General features: G+C 38.4%; 1 protein-coding gene across 1 annotated transcript; it reads left to right on the forward strand.

The window, feature by feature from the left end:
* Positions 1 to 5,549: 5,549 nt before the first annotated feature.
* Positions 5,550 to 20,077, forward strand: LOC126717790 (outer envelope protein 80, chloroplastic). The gene is made up of 16 exons (XM_050419691.1): positions 5,550 to 6,353; positions 7,547 to 7,640; positions 7,788 to 7,870; positions 8,046 to 8,143; positions 8,306 to 8,375; positions 8,775 to 8,868; positions 11,296 to 11,377; positions 11,512 to 11,547; positions 15,105 to 15,258; positions 15,435 to 15,575; positions 15,992 to 16,062; positions 16,191 to 16,269; positions 16,342 to 16,457; positions 16,618 to 16,765; positions 18,983 to 19,052; positions 19,640 to 20,077. The coding sequence occupies exons 1-16, from the start codon at positions 5,664 to 5,666 to the stop codon at positions 19,792 to 19,794; spliced, it is 2,181 nt and encodes a 726-aa protein (XP_050275648.1). The 5' UTR covers positions 5,550 to 5,663; the 3' UTR covers positions 19,795 to 20,077.
* The last annotated feature ends 887 nt before the right edge of the window (positions 20,078 to 20,964 follow it).

The raw sequence follows: 20,964 nt of genomic DNA on the forward strand, positions 1-20,964 counted from the left end.
TGACTCCTCGAACCACAAACTTGGGGGAAATTAACCTCGAAGCATTTTCACTAAGTGTTAAACAGAACCCAAGTCCTGCTTGGCTCCTCGGACCACAGACTTGGGGGAAATTAACCTCGAAGCATTTTGCAATAAGTGTTAAATAGAACCCAAGTCATGCCTGGCTCCTCGGACCACAGACTTGGGGGAAATTAACCTCGAAGCATTTTTCACTAAGTGTTAAACAGAACCCAAGTCCTGCCTGGCTTCTCGGACCACAGACTTTGGGGAAATTAACCTCGAATCAGTCTTATATGATTATCGACTATCATTTTTTACATATTCGTTCATTCACGCTTGGTTTTCAACAGTTAGTGGCAGAATAGACATTCATTCATGATGAAAGCAGGAAAGACAGTAGAACAATATTTAAAGGAAAACGACACCTTTCATTGAAATCCAAAAGCATTGTCTTACAAACATTAACAGAACAAAATATAAAAGGGCAGCTACAAGTAAAATCCTACACTACTACACTACTTTCCTAAGTCTAAACCTTGAGTAGGCTCGATTTGATCATCTGCTGCATGGGGTCCCGGAACAGCCTCCTTAGCTTGCGCGACAACATCCCTGATTGAGAGACTGTCCTTGGGCGACTTGTCCTTCGCGGCCGGCTGCGTATCCTCAGCTTCAGGCATAGGAGAATCTGAGGCTAAGGCCTTCATTGGGAGAGGCTCCTCAGGGGCAACCACGTCCAGAATCTCACGAATATCCTCCGGAAAAAAGATATTCTCAACTTTCCAGAGATCGGAGTCCGCTGGAACTGCTGCCCGATCCAAGGCTACACCCCAAGACATGGTGATGTAGTCCCTGTATACGGCGGCCACCTCCTCGGTCAGCCTAACCTCAGTGTCCCTGACTCCGCGATCATATGAGGTCACCACCGCTTTCTCAGCCGCCTCCCTGGCCAAGCGGGCCTCGTCCTTGACCTTTACAAGCTCGGCCTTGAGATCTGAGACCGCCTGCTTCTCTGTCGCGAGTTTTTCCTCGGACTGGCGGAGCTGTTGGCGCAGATTCTCAACCTGCTTGGTGACGTTCTTGTATCCGGCCTCGGCGCTCACGCGAGCCTTCTGCGCCTCCTTCACCTCACTGCTTAGGCGATCATTTTCTTGCTTAAGGTCGCCGGCAGCCGTCTCAGCAGCAAGGCGGGACTTAGTCTCATTGTGCAGATCCTCGCGAGCCTTCTTGGCCCACTCCTCGGTAATGAAAATTTGCTGAGTAACCTACGCAAAAAATAAAGACCAAATTAAAAGAGAATGACGAACAAACAGATACGGAATAAGAAAGCTAGATAAGAGAAGTTTTACTTACCATAGCCATGTCCCTCTTCAGCGACATGAAAAAGGTCTGGTTGCCGAGTAGCCCGAAGGCCCTCCATATCTCGAGGCAAAAGGAGGGGTTATTGCAGGGCCTCGGCCAGGAATGACGCCTGTCCTCGTTGGGCTTCCCAAAGAGTTGCGTCCCAAGAGATCGGAGCGCCATCCAACTCCAGCCGTGGAGACCAGTTCCGCTGTTCCCTCCGAATAGTAGCCTCATCTCGGATGTCAACGGACTTGGTCCTCTTCTCCTTGGGCTCTTTCGTCTCTTTGCCCTTCTTCTGGTGCTTGTCATTTTCACGGCCAACCTCGCCCTCCTCTAACTCTTCCACAGGCCTTTTTCGCCTCAAATTGGGCATAGGCTGTAGTGCTGCATCTGATGTGGGAGGAAGAGGAGGAGGAGCCTTGGAGGTAGGCTGTTCCTTTGGGGCATCTTTGGAGGACTGCCCCTTGTTTCTGTTGGAAAGGAGGCCCTTGAGACCAGACCTGGGTTTCAGATCCATGCCTTCTTCCTCGATTTATTGGCTGGTATCAACTTGTGCAATTACCAAACCAAGATTAGGGGCTGCCGAGGCGCGATCTAAGTCTGAATCAGAGTCCGAGAGCTCTACTGGCCTGGCCGACACCTCTCCCTCCTCGGCGAAATGGAACTGGTCTATCTGATCTTCCAAAGACGAGTGCGAGGAACCAGCTTCTTCACCTGGGACAACTGCTGCGGGAAGAGCACGCTGAACAGGCAGCTGGACGGGAGGTAAATCTCTCGAAGCGAGAAATCCTAGTATGGAGACGTCGATGCGTGCTAATCGAGGACTGCCAGCCCTGATTGCTTGACCAGCGTCCACTAGAGCACGAGAAAGGGGCTCGTACTCCAAGATCAGAGGTGTAGCCTGCAGTTGCCCGTCTGCACTCACGTAAATTTCAAACCTCAAAAGGAAATTGAGTGCCGGGACGTTGACCAAACTTAGCCGAGGAGTCGTAGGCTCCTTGTTTGCAAAACCCAAAGAAAGGGTTACGTTAGTCCGAGGAGGAAAACAAGCAAAATCAAAACTGAAACAAAGAAAAGAAAGATCAAAACTAAGCTCCCTTCCAAGGGATCTAATTCTACGATGCCCCACCTGGTGTTCCTGCCCTGACCGGACAATGAATACCGTCGTGCCATGGTCCGGAGACGATCAAAAGGTCGTATTTCAAGCCTTTGTTGGACTTGGGAAGGCAGGATATCAACCTCACCTCGTCGGACTTGGACTTTAGGTAATATGAGTCGCCGAGGCTATGGCATTCATATAGATGAACCACGTCGTGCCACGAAAGGCCGAGGTTCATATGATTGTTCAAGACGTTTACGCACCCCAGAATTCGGAACATATTCGCGACGCATTGGTGAGGGGCCAACCCATGACCACGCAAATAATCCCTAGTTATCCTCCCCATAGGGATGGTCATTCCTCCTTCCACAAAGGCTATCATTGGAATGGCGACCTGCCCCGTCCTCCTCTTGATTAGGATTTCCTCCAAAGAGCAATACTCTAGACCTACTTCCGGCGGAATACGGTACTTAGCCCTGAAGCCTTCCATACCGGTCGGGGAATCTACCATTTTCTCAAGCTTACCCATCCCACTAATTCTAGGTGACGCGAAGACGATTTACTTTAAGGAAAAACACCAAGAAAGACAACGGAAAGGAAATGGGCACTTACGGGTGAGGAAGTCGTTGGGAATCTTCAAGGGAATGTCTGCGGAAGTTTGAACGCTTTGAAAGAGAAGGTGCTGGAGTGCTCTGAGTGCTTTTCCAAAAAATGGGAGGAATTTCCTTTGAAAATCTTATATATCCGGGAGAAGCTGAAAGGACTTACTCCCACCCAGAGAAGTGGAGAGAATATCAGCCGTTGATCTGGCACCCCACCGTTGGATCGAAAGGATATGGAGCCGCTAAACGCAATAATTAGCACCTCGTGGGTTGCAAAATGCCTTTAGCAGTAATGAGGCACGTGGGGAACATGCCTCCGCACGGGTGAAGCAGGAACCTGCAATAAATGACCTTGTGAGTGTCAAAATCCCGCCTTTTCTCCTCGGCTAAGAGGGAAAGAACCGGAATTTTGAGGGGCTATTGTAAGGGTAAAATTCCCAAGTCAAACAATGGGCCTTGGGCCCTATATAGAGTCCAACTACGACCAAAGGGAAAATGGGCCACCAAAGCAACTGCCAGCCCAACCCTAATAAGTCCAAACTTATTTAAAGGAGACGTCCGAGGAGGAGTGTCTCCTTGAACGCGCCAAATATGAGCCCAACATGCACCCTATCCATAATAAAGAGTCATTCCAAACAAATATTGGTTATAAGGGTAAGCCTCATAAAGCAGGGAGAAGAACAAAAGCATAGAATGTCCAGGGAGAGACCACAACTGTCGCATTAAATGCAAGGAAGCTACTTTTCCAGTCGCATTAATGTGGATAAGACAAGCGAACAGTGTTACATTGGCCAATGCAACTCACAGAAAGATAAGGTGGATGTCCGATGGGACATGCACTCAAGTGAAGGTCCAGATGGTTAACAAGTGTAAGACTCTTATCAATTTAAGGAGGCTATATAAGAGAAGGAAATCCCCATGAAGAAGGGATCGGAAATTGAAAAACAGAAAGGAGAGAGGAAGAAAGAGCAAGGCAATAGTCTTTGATCAGAACCAGAGGTGCACCCATACGGTTCCTCGGACTAAGTATCCTGTGGACATTAAGGAGACATTCTTACGTTCAAACTGCTGCATGGCATGCAATTAACTAACGTTCACTTCGTCCAGCCCTAGTTCTGTAACCCGCTCTCTACAAATTCATTGTCTAGGGTTTTTTGGGTCAGAATTACTTACCTGTTGGGCCTGGGCCCCAAAGACCGACCCTACAACAGTCTTTAAGATTGAGCTAAATAATAAATCCTGCTTGACTCTATTCTACTATAGAATAGGATACGCGTGCAAAAATATAATATATTAGGGTTACTTACAAAATATTTAGTGTGATAATAAAGCGCTCTTAGTTTAGTTCGGTAGAACACAGGTCTCCAAAACCCGATGTCGTAGGTCAAATCCTACAGAGAGTGATCCCATTCTTGTTATTCTTAGGTCGAAAATTACACTGAAATGAAATAATTGAACATCAATTTCAATTTGACCCCTACCCTATGTATTAAAATTAATAAAGCAAGTAGGGGTTAATCAAAAAAAGAGCTATTAATTAATTAATTAATTAAAGGTCTAACTGATCACCGCGTCTGTATTGTAAATATGCGGTTATTCCAAGTTGACATTTAGTCTTGTGATGAAGTTTAATAATGTCAGACTTATATTGGCTTTAATTGTTATTTATTTGATGCATAAGCCATGCTATGTTAAAAGAGAATCAAGTTATTGCCCAACACAGTAATTCAATTGATTTCAAAGACCTTGCTTCATCAACTTATTTTATTGGTCTCCAAATTGATACTTCTTCTTACCAATCAAATCAAATATGCAATTGACTTACTTGTTTTTTAATTTTTTTTAATTGTGTTGTATTATATTTTTAAACGTGTTAATGGAGATTGAATAATTTATTTAAACGCATTTTTTATAATTAATGAGTATTATGGCTGTGTGATACACAATATAATTACAAATATTATTTGACAAATAGAGAGAAATTGTTATTAAAAAGATGATAAGAACAAAAGAGTCTATACATTAAACAACTATTAATAAAAAAAAGTTAATAGAAAGCTATTATTAAAAATGAAAAATGTCAATTAAGTAAGATATCTATTTGGAGCAAAAATACGACTATACAAAAAAAAAAAAAAAAGAAGAATATATATATTTATATATATAATGATATTTTCAAAAAAAATTGATAAACAATTGCATTTGATCCAATAAAAACCCAACCCATGAATAGGCATATCTCAAATTCTACCATATTGAGAGTAACTAATGACAAGTTGACAACAATGAGTGTTGGACATCATCAATTAGAAAAAGGTAATTTGTGCATTGGGCTTTGTTTGGGCTCAAGTTCACCCACCACCATCTAAGATTCCAAACAATTCATCTACTTGCACAAAACCGAATCCGAAACCCGAATACATCTCGAACCGCTTTCATTTCGGATCACACACCGAATACGGATCCAATTCGGGTCGATACCGTTATTTCAGACAAAATCAAATTCAATCACTCTCACAGTCTCACTGAGTCACTGACACTCTAGCTAGGGTTTATCTCCTTCTTCTTCTTCTTCAGGAGCTCCCTGAAAAACCCTAGCCCTCAAAATCCCCAAACAACAAATGCCTCGAAACGACGACGTTCGGTTCACTTCGTCGTCTCTGAAAATCCCTCTCAATCCTCCAAAACCCTCGCCTTTCAATTTCCCGTTCGGCTCCCATATCGCGAAGACCCGAAACTCGCTCGCTCAGCTCGTCGACTCGGTCAAGACTCGCTCCGAGTTCAAGCAATTCAATTTCTCTCGTTTCTGGAACCGCCTGGCCGAGTCGACTCACTTCGCGTTTCCGTCTCGGGATCGGCGATCGGCGTCGTCGATAGGGCGATCGTCTCTCCTCTGCTCGGCGTCGCTGTCTTTAACTCGGTCCGCCGAGTCGGCTCAGTCCGAGGACAAGAAGAATGAGAGATTGTTGTTTATACCGAAGTCGGCGCTTCTCTGTTCGGCTTCGTTGGCTCTGACTCGAGCCGCCGACGAGTCTTCTTCTTCTTCTCAGAAGGGGCTGAATCCTAGCCGGAGCGATGAGGAGAGGGTGTTGATCAGTGAAGTGCTGGTGAGGAACAAGGATGGGGAGGAGCTCGAGAGGAAGGACTTGGAAATGGAGGCATTGCAGGCGCTGAAGGCGAGCCGAGACAACTCGGCACTCACTGTGCGCGAGGTTCAAGAGGATGTGCATAGGATCATATACAGTGGATACTTCCAGTCGTGTATTCCAGTGGCGATGGACACGCGTGATGGCATCAGATTGGTGTTTCAGGTATCATTTCTATTGGTTTCATCAATCAGCATGAGAAATATAGAATTTTGAAATGGTTTTGTTATTTGGAATTGATATTGAATGATGTTTGTGGCAATATGTATGTTTGATTTTGGGATGAAATGAAAGAATTTGAAATGGTTTTGTTAGAAAGAGTTTGTTTGTCTCTAGGAATTGACATATAATGATTTGGCCCTTGGTATTTGTATTTAGGTGACATGTTGGAATTGGATTATGGGAAGAAGTGGAAGAATTTGAAATGATTTTGTTAGCAAGAGTTATTTATTTATTTAAAACTTGGGTTTTTATGTCACATGTGAGTGTAATGGTTGTGAGTTTGTGTTCAAATTGATAGGAGAGAAGGCGAAGATATTGATGAGAATGAGTTTGCGTTACAAGGTGTTAGTTTGAGCAGCATTTATGGGAAAGACAATAGAGAATGCTAAAAGAGAATTTATGGTACAGGGAAGTCATTTCTTCCAAAGAGATAGGAGTAGGACCTCGACTTTGCACTGGAGTATGAGGCTATGAGCCATTCTTTTAATCTAGCGTGGCTCCTTGTTTCATGAAAGAAGAAAAGTAAATCCCACATTGTGTAGTGAATGTTTTCTTTGAAGTAATAAATTTTATTGAAGAGGAGTTACCTTATGTACATGGGAAGTATATATATAGGGGACTCCTAATGAATTACAAAGAAGGAAAATTACAGTATAAAAAGAAGGTACAATTACCTAGTGAACCCCGAACACAAAGAAAATAAAAGTTCTCAATTTCATAAGCAATGTCCCAATGCAACAATAATTGTTCTATTATCTCACTGTTACTTCTACACATTCAACACCAATGTATCAAAGTGATTCCTCTGTTATTAGAATTGTCACGCCCAAGGGTTAGACCAATCGATTGGAGACAATGCTTTAGGAAGCAGGGGTCACTAGTTTGAGTTTCCCCTTTCTCCTCCTTTTGAAGTTTGTGAATTGACGTCTGTTTCTCATGCACATCCTGATTTTTTCACCATATCTGCCTTTTTGTTTATATTGTGACATTTTGTATCTATCAAAAAAATATTGTGACATTTTGTGAGTAATCTTCTGTGAAAAATGTACATACGTATCCTAACCATTTTAAGAAACATGTTCTTAATTTGGTTCAGCATGGTATAAAATTTAATATTGGTTTTATTGTCACATAAGGTAGAACCAAACCAGGAGTTCCAAGGGTTGGTATGTGATGGAGCTAATGTTCTTCCAGCCAAGTTTCTAGAGGATGCTTTCCGTGATGGATATGGTAGGTTTTCTTATATCTTCTTATATGTGTATCTGTGTGGATATGCGTGCATGTATATGATAATATCTGCTTCTTAGGTCCGCTGGTCTTGAAATGTGCTCATCAGAGACCTTTATTGTTTTTGAATTTTGGTGTCAAGTTGTGCAGGAAAAGTGATTAATCTCAGGCGTTTGGATGAAGCAATAACTTCCATTAATAATTGGTACTCAGAGCGGGGCTTTTTTGCCTTGGTGAGTGCTTGGTTTGTGAAAATTTATTATGTTTACTCTCTTTAGGGATGTAGAGTTAATTTTTCTTTGTGCTGGTAGGAATGAAGAATTGATTTTCTGGAGACATGATATTTACCTTGGTTTGTGAAGACAACTGCTCATATTAATGGATAATTGTTTTTTATCGTTCTCAAAGGTTTCAGATGTTGAGATTTTCTCTGGAGGTATTCTTAGGTTGCAAGTTTCTGAAGCTGAGGTCAATAATATCTCCATACGTTTCCTTGATAGAAAGACGTAAGAGTTGCCTATTTGATTTACATGCATGCATATTTATCAAAACAAAATTTACATGCATGCATCCATTCATTCCTACACACTATTGGTACCATACATTACCTAGCAACAGCAGTAGTGGAAGGAATTTGTGATTAATTTGTGTCATTGCTATGACTTCAGTGGTGAGCCAACTACGGGGAAGACAAAGCCCGAAACAATACTTCGGCAACTTACAACCAAGAAGGGACAGGTACTTCATCTGTCAGTACGTATATAGATAATGTTACTTAGAGTAATTCTTGAGGAATGGGCGTTCTTACTTTGGGAAGAACCTGCGATGACATGAGTATCTGCCAAGGAAAGAGGCTTTGCTTTTTTTGTGCATTCAAGAGTTTCTCTTGCTTCTAGCTCTTTTCTTTCATTTTTTTTATCATTATCATTTCTTTGAAGGAATAGATATTCTTGCTTGTTATTCATGATCACAATATTGTACTTTATTATGTTAATTGTAACTTTGACTAAATTATAATCTGAAGCAAATTGCTTTCCCTTTTTTGCGATGAATGGGTCTTCCTTGTGGAATGCACGAGATATATTTGGTACTCGCTGATTGATAATGTGTTTTGCATCTTGAATGATCCTTCTTCAGGTCTACAGTATTCTTCAAGCAAAAAGAGATGTAGACACTGTATTAACTATGGGAATCATGGAAGATGTTAGCATTATTCCCCAGCCTGCAGGTGGTGAGTTAAATCTTTCTTTCTTAATCATTCCCTGTCGAGGTATATTTGTTTTGCAATTAAGATACTATACAGCATGGTAAGCTAACTTATTCTTTGATATACTAAATAGTTCTATTACAATTCTAAATCTTGGAAAATTATTTTTATAAAGAAACTTATCTGATTTGAGCTGAAACATAGAGGCATAATGCAAATCTGAGGAAACCATTTCAATCCAACTTTGTTGAAATTATGACGATCATTATAATAAACTATAATTCCAAATCTATTATATGACATACACTGTCCCTAAAGTGGATTAGAGAGTTATCAGTGACTTTCAACTGAGATTTGGAATGAGAAGCCCTTTGGTGAAAGCCTTGACAATTTGTTATTTAGATGGAGAGGAGTGATGTCCAAATTTGTGTGTGGTCAGATTCCTGAAGACATGATATCTTGACATTAGTAACTTTGGAAAATAAGATTGCTAGCAAGGAGAGCCATATGGTTGCAGCAGCATTTGGACAAACTTTGCAAGAGTATCACTATGAAATGGGGTGTGCTTGGTATGGTAAGAATAAAATTAATGTGATAAGCCTTTAACCATGAGAAAGAAATCTAGAGGACCTAGATTCTTCATTGCATACACAGACCTAGATTTGAATTGTTTAGCTAAGCCTGCTTGGTCTGAATTGTATAGTTAAATCCTTAGGTGCCAGGTTGAAGGCCAGAAAAATATCTTACCAAGTATGCCCTATAAAGTTTCATTTCTACCAGACAGGCTTAGTAAATTTTAAGTGATAGTTTGTCCAACCATTGTTTATAAACAGTTGCTTCATTTCATTTATAGAAGAACAGTTGCCTAATTTTATTCCTGTTTCCATTTTTATCCATTATATATCTTAGTTTTCAGCCATGGCAGAAGTAATGAAAAAGGACAATGTCAGTTAAGGGATTAACAGAGAATATGACTCTAGATAGCGTGGAATGGAGGCAAAGAATACATATGGCGGACTCTAACTAATATATTGAGGATCCATAGCTCACCCCAAATTTTGGGACTAAGGCTTCATTTGTTGTTGTTGTTGTTGTTCTTTTCAGCCATGGTGGAGAGAAATTGGGTGATGTGGTGAAGAGAACTTAGATCTACTGTTTGAGAAGGATTTAAGAAGAAATTCCATCAAGGCAAATAAAAAGATAATAGGATTGAAGTTGGAACAATCAAATATCAATTTCAAGGCTCAAAGAGCTCAAGAAATTTTCAAACCTGAAATTTCATGAAATATATAAGAAAAGAGTAAACTGCCCTACAATGACTAAAATGTGGCTATTAATAATAGCCCTTAGTAACTCTAGAATCTTAGCCCTTCATCTTACATATAACAATTAAATTGTAACCATCCAACTTCATTAAAAGTCACATGCTAGTGACATGACCTTTTAAAATACTAAGGCATATTAATAAAAGAGACTTGAGGTTTAACCCCGCCTATACCAAAAACCAATTGGCATCTCGGCTTGATAATAAAGAGCAACAATTATTATGGAGCGGACACTGTCGGTTGAAATTCTATCGACTTAATAATAAAATATAAAATTGTGAAACAAAAGACAATGGACTATTCCCCCCCTTCCTTTTTATTTCTTTGGTCTTAAATTCTCATTCATCACTAAGACATACTGCTTTTGAGTCAATTTGTGTTTGTGATACTGGAATCCTATGTCCTCTCTATTTCCAGACTAGTCTGGATTTCATGGTTAATCCACCTATTTGGTAATATGAAACATTTGTCTATTGGAACATCCTGGATTGTTCATGTTTATGCGTTTTTTTTTTTTTAGGATACTTATCAAAAAAAATAAAAAAAATTTGATGTCAAAGGATGAGAAAAAAAAAAAAAAAATCTGTTAGTCATAGTGAATACATTAACAACAATAAGCCATCATCTACTACCACCAAAAGAACCCCAATTGGACTATAAAACTGAAAACCTCTTCTTTTTCGGGTTCTTTATTCTGCCCAGTTTTTGAAACCATGATAAATGCCAATATAATGATCTTATGTGTGCATTCTTAAGTGGAGATGCTTCTATGTGTTAATATGTGCTTCAATTTGTTTTTTCTTACTATTTGCCTTTTTGAATCTTATTTATTTACTTTGTCTAAACTGCACTTTTGACCCTTAATATTTGATTCTGTTTTCATATTGGTCCTGTAGTTGACTCTTGTTAGTAATCTGATTTTTAAGTGCCAGATAAGTAGTGTCCATTAAGCAATGTCACCCATATAATGCTAGGTGACCAGATTACTGATGGAAATGGGTGGTAAGACCAATATGAAAATGAAATCAAACATGAAGGGCCAAAGTGAAAACTTTGATTGTAAAGGAGCCAAAAATGTACTCTAGTCTTATTTTTAATTGTCAAATTTTTTTCCCCAACATGACAGATACTGGTAAGGTTGATATGGTAATGAATGTTGTTGAGCGTCCAAATGGAGGTTTCTCTGCTGGAGGTGGAATATCAAGTGGGTAAGTGATGTTAGTTTAAAGGGCACTTTCATGCATATAATCTGACCTAGCTTTCTTTTTATTTCTAAATTTCTAAATTTAATTTTTAATTTTTGTGCTGTATAATATTTACCTGGTGATATTTCAATTTATAGGATTACGAGTGGCCCTCTATCAGGACTCATTGGAAGGTAAGCTTACTGACCATATTATCTGATTGGTACATTTTTCCAATTTTATATCTTCTTTCTGCTTCATTACATGACATTTGTGCATTGTTATGTGTATTTTATCTCAAAGGAACCTTCTATATCTATAGGAATAAATGCAATTGTTTTGATGCACTTATAACTCGGGACAGAAATGACCAGTTTAAATGGTCTATTTTTTAATCTAGAGGTAAGCCATAGGTTTACAAATTGATCTGAGCAAAAGTGTGTTACCTTACTTGCACATTTGCCTCACATTGAAGTGTTTATCTCAATGCAACATTACATGGTGAATGCAATTCTTAAATTTGTACCCACAGTGACACCTGTATGTGAGTTAATATTAAATAGTAACCAACATAAGTTGAAATTTGGTGGGTTATGTCTCCTTGGTCTAACTCATCAATTTGTTAGTCTTGGTTGGTTATATTGCATATCATACAAATTGTAGCATGTTTGGCTTTTCGTCACAGATTTGTCAGGGTTACCAGCACCACTGCACTACTTGTGTTAATACTGATTGTTACAATTTTTTATAAGAGGATTGGTTTCAATCTTCTGTGGGAGCTCTGTTTGCCTTTCTGCTACACATTTTAACGTTAAAATCTTCTTTTGACTGCTATATGGACTTATATTGCTATTGTTGTTTAGTTCCATATTCTCTAATATTTTTTCTTTCATAAGTAATATAATTTTTTTTGGAAGAAAAAAGGGTGAAGCCTGAAATCACTGGTAGAATATAAGAGCCAAGCAACAATTTAAAAATTAAAATTACAAAAATCAAGAAACTCCAAAGAAGAACAATTAAAATCATCAATGTTCCTTTACCAATGAAATATGAGCTTGAATTGAATTGAATTGAAGGTGCTTCAATTCCTTCAGCCGATCCAATGTTATGTTCATGCCAAATAAACCTCATTAAATGTAAAGGAATGGTGTCCCACATAACCAAGGTAGCCAAAGGCAAAAGGCCACCTTAAGGCGCCAAGGCCTTGTATTACTTGAGGCATGAGGTGACAAAAAAGTGCTAGCCTGATTAGAGGCATTAAATTCTAAATATAATTATTATACATGTAAAACTTAAATCATATGTACCTAATGTATCAAAAATTAGGAATCTCATAATCAAGTGTGTTTTAAATGTGTTGCATGAAGAATTTAGGTCTATTTATTACATTTCAAAATAGGCTTAACATGATTTCGGCTCTAATAATTAATAATAAATTGATTAATCTAACAATAAGTTTTACAACAAGCTTCTAGAAGTTATTTAATCTAAAAATAGGTTTTTTAACAAGTTTCTGTAAATTAATAATCTAATAATAGGTATTACAATTTAAAAAATGGTTTAATTAAAAAAAAAAAAAAAAAAAACACACACACACACACCGAGTCTCTCGCCTTAGTGCCATTTTCATTGCTTAAGGTGGTTGCCTTGCTCACCTAGGCTCTAAAGATGAGCACCTCACTAATGGCTTTCTCACCTTAGAGCCTTTTTTTTTTTTTTGATAAGTAAGAAGAAAATATTATTAATAAGGGAAAAGCATGAAAATACAAAGGGTTCACGGTAGTGAACAAAAAGACACAAGCAGCCACTAAGAAAAACTAAGAAAAGCTAATAGACGAAAGGAATTCCATAAGGGTAAAACAATATGAAAAACCCCAACACCGAGACCAATCAAAGAGGGTCCGATGGCACAAATCTAATAACTGAACCACAGATTTCCCCTTATCCTCAAAAGAACGCTGATTCCGTTCAGTCCAAATAGTCCACATTACACAGCCTAGAACCAAATTCCAAATATCAGAGCTATGCTTCCCAAGCCAATGGTACCAACAAAATAATAAATCCACTACTGAACCTGGCATGACCCAATCGATCCCAAACAACTGAAGCATATGAGTCCACAAAGAATGAGCTATCGGACAGAAAAGTAGTAGGTGATCCACAGATTCCTCATTACAACAGCACATACAACAGCGATTCGCCAAAGGGCGACCACGAAGCATAAGGTTATCCAAGGTAAGAATTTGACCATGAGCTGCTGTCCACATAGAAAATGCCACCCTTTTAGGAACCTTGACTTTCCAAATGCCCTTCCAAGGGAAAGTGGAAGGAGTTGCATTTCGAATCTTATGATAAAAAGACCGAGTGTTAAACTTCCCGCTTCCATTAAGATCCCAACGAAGTCTGTCACCCCCATCACCCCTAGGGATCCGAGTTTGGATGAAATGAAGTAGGGAATAAGAAGCCGCTAACTCCCAATCATTGAAACCCCTAAAAAAGCTTAAACTCCACACTCTGTCGTTATCACCCACTGAAGGGCTTAACACTTCAGAAACATAAGCTTCTTTATTAGCAGAACACAAAAATAACTGGGGATAAAGAATTTTAAGAGGAACATCTCCGGTCCATTTGTCATGCCAAAAAAGAATATGAGAACCATCCCCCACTACAAAAGACAAATGCTTAGCAAAACTTCCCCACCCTTCACTAATACTCCGCCATAACCCACAACTATGAGCCCTTCTGCAAACTCTAGAGCACCAACCCCCTTTACCCTCCCCATATTTCATGGCTATGACCCTCCGCCATAGATGAGAGATTTCATGGCCATACCTCCAAAGCCATTTCCCTAATAGGGCCTGATTAAAATACGCCAAATTCCGAATTCCCAAACCACCCAACTCGCGAGGTAGGCAAACCTTTTCCCAAGCCACCAATGGATATTTGAAACACTCAACTGAAGAACCCCATAAAAATTCCTCTGAATACATTACAATCTAGTCGCCACAGCTTTAGGGATAGTAAAAAGGGAAAGGTAATAAGTTGGAAGGCTTGAAAGGGTACTTTTCAACAATGTGAGTCTACCACCCTTTGACAAGTAAAGCCGCTTCCAGCCTGAAAGCTTCTTTTCCAACCTCTCAAGAATCGGATTCCAAATAGCGGCTGTTTTATACAAAGAACCCAGTGGCATACCCAAATAAATCATAGGCAAACTGCCCACCCTGCACTGAAGAATATTAGCCAATGACTGGATATTGCTCACCTCCCCAATAGGGACAATCTCACTTTTCCCCACATTCACCTTCAAACCAGTAAAAGCTTGAAAACAAGTCAAAACCAGCCTAATGGAAAAGACTTAGTGGTGCCTTAACATGCCCAGGTGCCTAGGTGAGTGCTTGGCTTGCCTTTGACTACCATGCACATAATTGGGCTTTGATGGCCCCTGCAACCATCTCTCTGGAATGTAAGAATATCTTTCACCAGGAAAGCATGGCCCCAAAGCACCAAATAATGAGAAAACCATAGACCAAAGGTTCCTTTAGCTGGAGCGCAGTGTAGGAGAAAATTGTTAATAGTCTCCCACATCCAATCAACAATGATAATGCATATTTGGAAAAAAGAAAAAAAGAAAAAAAGAAAAGAAAAAACAAAATTTCTGGTCATAACATCTAGTGTTACAGTAGATAGTCTAGATTCTTGCGACTTTGCATTTAAGCTGTTTAGCTTATTTCAATTTCTATTTCAATTGCAGCTTTGCATACTCTCATAGAAATGTTTTTGGAAGAAGCCAGAAACTCAATATTTCTTTAGAGAGGGGCCAGATTGACTCAATATTCCGTATAAACTACACAGACCCATGGATTGAAGGAGATGACAAGCGGACATCCAGAACAATAATGGTTCAGGTAATCTTTTTTTTTTTTTTTTTTTTTGGGGGGGGGGGGGGGGGTGGGGTTGGGGATTGTCTGATTACTATGAATTTCTTTATGGTAGGAAGCTGAATATCACGCAACCTTCTTTTTCCTCTTTATATTTATTTTATTTTCTTTTCTTTTTTTCACTTCAATATTTTTCTTTCCAGAATTCAAGGACCCCTGGAACTCTTGTTCATGGTGACCAACCTGCTGGTAGAAGCCTGACCATTGGCCGTGTCACAGCTGGTATAGAGTTCAGTCAACCAATCAGGCCAAAGTGGAGTGGAACATCAGGACTTTTTTTTCAGGTACTTTTACAAAAATAACCATTTCCATCACTGGTTTTGATGAAAATAGAATGATTTCTAAACTGAGCAGTACTGCTAAGTTGTTGAATACCTTTATAGAGCAAACTACAGTTCAGGTGGAATGTATTTCCACTGGGCCATATGTAGAAATTATATATGTTGATATTGTACTGGGATTGCAGTTTTTATGGTGTATCTGGAAAATCAGAAAGTGAAAAGATTGTAGTTTATAGTAAATTGGCTTTGGTTATGTTGATCATGTGGCACCAGACCCCCAGCTTCTGTCCTGTGCACATCGGACGTTGGATGAGATCCTTACCCAAATTTTGTCTGTATAATTATATGTTCTTTGTATTACATACACTAAAAATATTTGTTATTTGTATCACTTCTAATTAAAATCTTCATTGTTCCAGCATGCTGGTGTTTATGATGAAAATGGATTTCCTGTTATCAAGGATCATCTCAGCAGTCCGCTTACTGCAAGGTATTTAGTTTAAATGTTGATACTCTGAACTTTTACAAATTTGATTGCCAAGTGTTAGTGGAATTATACAGAAGAGCTCCAATATACTTCTGATTCGATGTTGTTCATTTTCCTATTTGGTTTTGCAGTGGCAAAATCCATGATGATATGCTGCTTGCTAAATTTGAGAGTGTTTACACTGGATCTGGTGATCATGGTTCTTCAATGGTTAGACATTTAGTCTTCTTAAAGTTATAATTCTCACTATATCTGTGACCCTCATATCCGTTTGTCTTGTAGTTTGCAGTCAGCATGGAACAGGGACTTCCTGTTTTGTCCGAGTGGTTGTCTTTCAATAGAGTAAATGCTCGTGCCAGGAAGGGTGTAGAAATCGGTCCTGCTCGCCTTCTTTTAAGGTATGGTGACTAACGAATAATTTGAAACGCTTTTTTCCTATAAAAATAAGGCTGGGGGATCTTCTTTATCTTAATTCCCTGTTATTTTTGTTATGCATTGTAAGTGAAGCAAATGATGATCTGGTTAGTTTGCTAATTTGCTTGCATTTTTCATTGCTAGTTTGTCTGGTGGTCATGTGGTGGGTAATTTCCCTCCACATGAAGCCTTTGCCATTGGTGGAACAAACAGTGTTCGAGGTTATGAAGAAGGTGATGTGGGCTCTGGTCGATCCTATGCTGTTGGTTCTGGAGAAATGTCTTTCCCCATGGTAAGTGGCCCTATTTCCCCCCACATGGGGTTGGGCTTTTAAGCATCTTGTCATTGGCATATTAGTATTGGTCTTTGGCATTTTAGGCATAATTTATGTTTACCTTAAGTTTTCAAAATATATAATAACTCTCAAAATTTATAAAAGCATATAAAAAAATCTGAGTTTTTTCATTCAAATGAAAAAACTGGAGTTTTTTGTTTTTAAAATTTTTCTCCTGACACTCTAAGGACATGCATGCAGGAGTGTCCGTGTCTGACATGGACATGTTGGGGATTATGGTTGTCTGTGCTACTTATTGTGTAATTTACCAATAAATAAAAAATAGTATTGGCATTCCAAGTCAAGAGCTTTCAGCTTAGCTACATTGTCATATTGTTTTTAACATATAACTCTGGTTAGATTTGCCTGATTAGAGTTAAATAAATGCAAGACTACCTGATGGATTTCAAATAGTGGTTCAAAGCAAAGAGCAGCAAGTTGAGGAAAAGAGCAGAATAGTAAACAACCAAATAAAATAAATCTTAGATGTGCAATTTTTTATTTTTTATTTTGATGACGTGGAACCTCACCAAGGTAGGGCCCTCTGGACCCACTCGTAAGGAGAAAACCACAGATACACAATCCCACACACTAGAATTGTGTATCAAGTAATCTAGGGGAACTCCGATTGGGGACAGAACCAAGGATGTTTGGGTCTATAACCCATCCTAATCCTCCAACCACTAGGTTGTGTGCAATTGATTCTTCAAACCCTGAAAAGTTTTAGATTTGCAGACATATGACAAGATATGTATAAGAATAAATTGTTTGTAAAGCTAGGAGCAAAGAAGAAGGGATGGTGTATACTGAAGTGTTGCAGATTATATGTAAAAATTGAAGGGAAAGATTAAAGTGGAATGGATGAACTGGAGAAACGGTTTCAAGAGTTTCACACATAACTATCATGTTTTCATGAGTTGTCTTGAAGACTAGCCATACTTTGTGGATTGAGGTGTGGTGAGGTCAACAATTATGAATTTGAGGGTTGTGTAAAATCATTATTCTTCAGTTTAGTAGTGATTTGTTATAAATTAGAGGCACTTGCTTTGCAGTGGAAGTTAATTAAGGATATCTCTTGGCAGTGAGTATTATATTGAAGGCCAATGATTGTAAATGATATGGCCCTTGATAGAGCTTGATAGTAGAAAAAGGATTTGTGTATTTGATCACTTGACCTCAAGTTGTTTGTTTATGTTAGCTGAGTTAAATTTGAGCAATATTTTAAATGATGTAAATTTTATAATAGAAGATTATCCTAAAGTCCATCAGAATGAAGGAACCAAAGAACTAGATCATTCCTGTATGGAAGGTTTTTAATGGTCAAAATTTTGAAAGTGGCCTAATTACTGAACTCTCTGAAATGAATGATTAAATAAACCAGGAAATTTTTTAGCTAGATTGATGACTTAGTCATCGTACTTGTTTTAATCTCAAAAGATAATAACAAATAAAATGCAAAATTTAGAAAATTGCATGATTTCCATAAGTAGGTGAACATCCTAATTCCAGCTTTCCCATATACTAAAATAAGGAATAATATTTAAGCATTTATTTTTTTGGAAGAGTTTTTCTGTTGGGGGATTTATCCAAAAAAAAAAAAAAGTTTTGTTGGGGGGAATTCGGGGAAGGGGGTGGGTTGGCGTTTAGAATGTTCTCTTTATAATTGCTAGGTGGAGGGTGAAGTCTTGGTTTCAATACCCATTGTGTAACTTACCAATAAAAAAATGGTTACACATAGAATTCCCTTGTATCTTTGATTCCCCGCTTGCTTCTTTGCTTAGTTTCATATATTTTGTTCACAATCTGTCCCAAGCATAGAAAAAGGAGGATTGCAGTAGGTTGATGGTTAGTGTAAAATTTAGTCATTTTATATGAGTTATATTGTTTTTATGCATGATTGTTGAGTTTCTTGATGTACACAACGATAATTATTACCCTCGTATTTCTTGGCTTCTTGGTTGTTGGGAATACCTCAAAGTGTTTCAATTATATGCATATGTCATTTTGCATTTGTTAAGATAACTAAAGAATAAAAAAAAAATCACCACCTAGTCAACACCTCTTCACTTTGTCCAGCACCTCTCTGCTATGCTATATCATTCACCTTCTCATTATAGCTTTACTTGTAACTTGCAAACCCTCAAAATTTTGACTTCCATACTAATTGTTTTGCAGTTGGGGCCAGTAGAGGGAGTTTTTTTTGCTGACTATGGAACAGATCTTGGATCAGGCCCAACTGTGCCGGGTAAGTGGCTTTTTTGTTTGTTTTATTTACACTTCTTTGGGTTATTTGTTTTATTTACCAAGTCAATATTGCAGTTGTTCTCGCTATACATAATTTCAATTATTATCAGATGACCAACAGAGAAGTTTGAAAAAGGGACAGTAACTCTGAGAGTTGAATGCCTTTTCTGCTCCTCTTACCATATGCAAAGTCCGCCAATTTTACTGTCTGCTTGAATAGATCAACCATGTCCTGTGATATGTTGGTTTGCAGAGTTGAATAATCATAAATTCTCAATGGCAAGCAGGAGAGCACAAATGTCGTCTTTTGAAATGAAAACTTTGAATAATAATGTTGGCAGTAGAATTTTATGACCTTCACGCACCTTTTTATCTTGAAAAGAATATTTGTTCAAATCAATTTAGACCAGCTTCAGGTGCTGAATATATTCTTCTGGATCAATTAAAATTTTAAAACTCTCATCTCATTTGAACATTTTTCATCGTTTAAATGTGTCCCCCCGACCTTTTTGTACATTGCAGGATATTTTCCCCTCAATTTGTTGCTTGGGCTACAATTTCAAAATATTTTTTTTCTTTTTTTGTTAGGTGATCCTGCTGGAGCAAGGCTGAAGCCTGGAAGTGGATATGGATATGGGTTTGGCATCCGAGTTGACTCGCCATTGGGCCCTCTACGTCTTGAATATGCATTCAATGACAAACATGCCAAGAGATTTCACTTTGGGGTTGGTCATCGGAACTAACGTCCTTTTTGTATTCTAATACATTCTCTGTTGGATGCTACCTGCAATTGTTCTTCTCTCTTATTTTTATTAATTTTTTTAATATATAACTAAATTATAATATTCTTTTGTTGTAGAGGCCTAGAGTTGCAAGTATATTTTTGTTTTGTTTTGTTATCTCATCATTTTCAACATTGAATGCCTCCTTGGATTGCTTCCCATCTTTCCCGCAATCACATGGATGCATTTCTTCTTGTATAAGTTGAATTTTATCCATTTTTTTATGTTGGAAAACTTGGTCTAAGTTTTAAGTTTTGCATTTTTGTTTTTCCATTTGAAGAAGTCATTTTTCGCCTTGAGTAAAAATATATCCTAGATAGGCAATTGAAGAACTACTAAGCATAAGCAGCAATTATGGGCATGCATGTGGCCGTATGTGTAGTTGGTTTCTCACTTAACTTGTGAGCTGTGACCCAAATATAATTGAACATCGGCTTCATCTGCTTCTTGGAGTATGATTGTACTTGAAGAATGTGGCTTTCCTATATTTTGTCAAGCTTTATCAAGAAGGATTCAGCTTTTAGAAAATCAAGATAGATTGTTGCCCCCACCCACTTTATTAACACGGTTTATTTCAACTTACCAAAGGACATAGGACTGAAGTGACATTGCTTATCTTTTAGTACGAGTGTGCCTTAAAGGAATGAATGTGGGAATTCAATTCGTTATGAGTTGTGAAACAACCCAAATACCTAATCTTCATGGAGTACAATCGACCCTTTGAAACATAAATGTTTTAAAAGTGACTTGAAAAGGGTTTTAGCATGAGTGTGCAACCTCTGAATCAAAGGCGTTCATCACACCCGGGAAACTATAGCTAGCATTAATTTTAAGGCAAGGTGGAGGACGGTAGAGGTAGTTCTGAGAAATAAAGAGTGAAGAAGGAAGCTACAAATTTCGAGAAAATGTAAAGTGGAACCCCAAAAAAAAGAATAAAAAGAAAAAATCCAAATCATATGTGAGGTAGGTACCATTATTCGGTTTGGAAAACAAGAAGGGTTTTCTTATATTTTTGACAAGATTTTCAAAGTATATAAAATATGCTTATTTATTTATTTATAATTTGATAATTACAATAAAGGAAATTTTGATAATGCTACTAGAACGCATGGCTTTTGTCTAACCTGTTTT

The sequence above is a fragment of the Quercus robur genome, chromosome 1, assembly GCF_932294415.1.
Source record: "Quercus robur chromosome 1, dhQueRobu3.1, whole genome shotgun sequence".
In the NCBI taxonomy this organism is placed as follows: Eukaryota; Viridiplantae; Streptophyta; class Magnoliopsida; order Fagales; family Fagaceae; genus Quercus; species Quercus robur.

What these genes read in the sequence shown, in the direction of transcription:
- LOC126717790 (XM_050419691.1), top strand. Translation starts at nt 5,664, where the DNA reads ATGCCTCGAAACGACGACGTTCGGTTCACTTCGTCGTCTCTGAAAATC. An exon ending in CGTTTCCTTGATAGAAAGAC is followed by an intron (nt 8,144 to 8,305) that starts GTAAGAGTTGCC and finishes CTATGACTTCAG; the next exon opens with TGGTGAGCCAACTACGGGGA. An exon ending in TTACAACCAAGAAGGGACAG is followed by an intron (nt 8,376 to 8,774) that starts GTACTTCATCTG and finishes ATCCTTCTTCAG; the next exon opens with GTCTACAGTATTCTTCAAGC.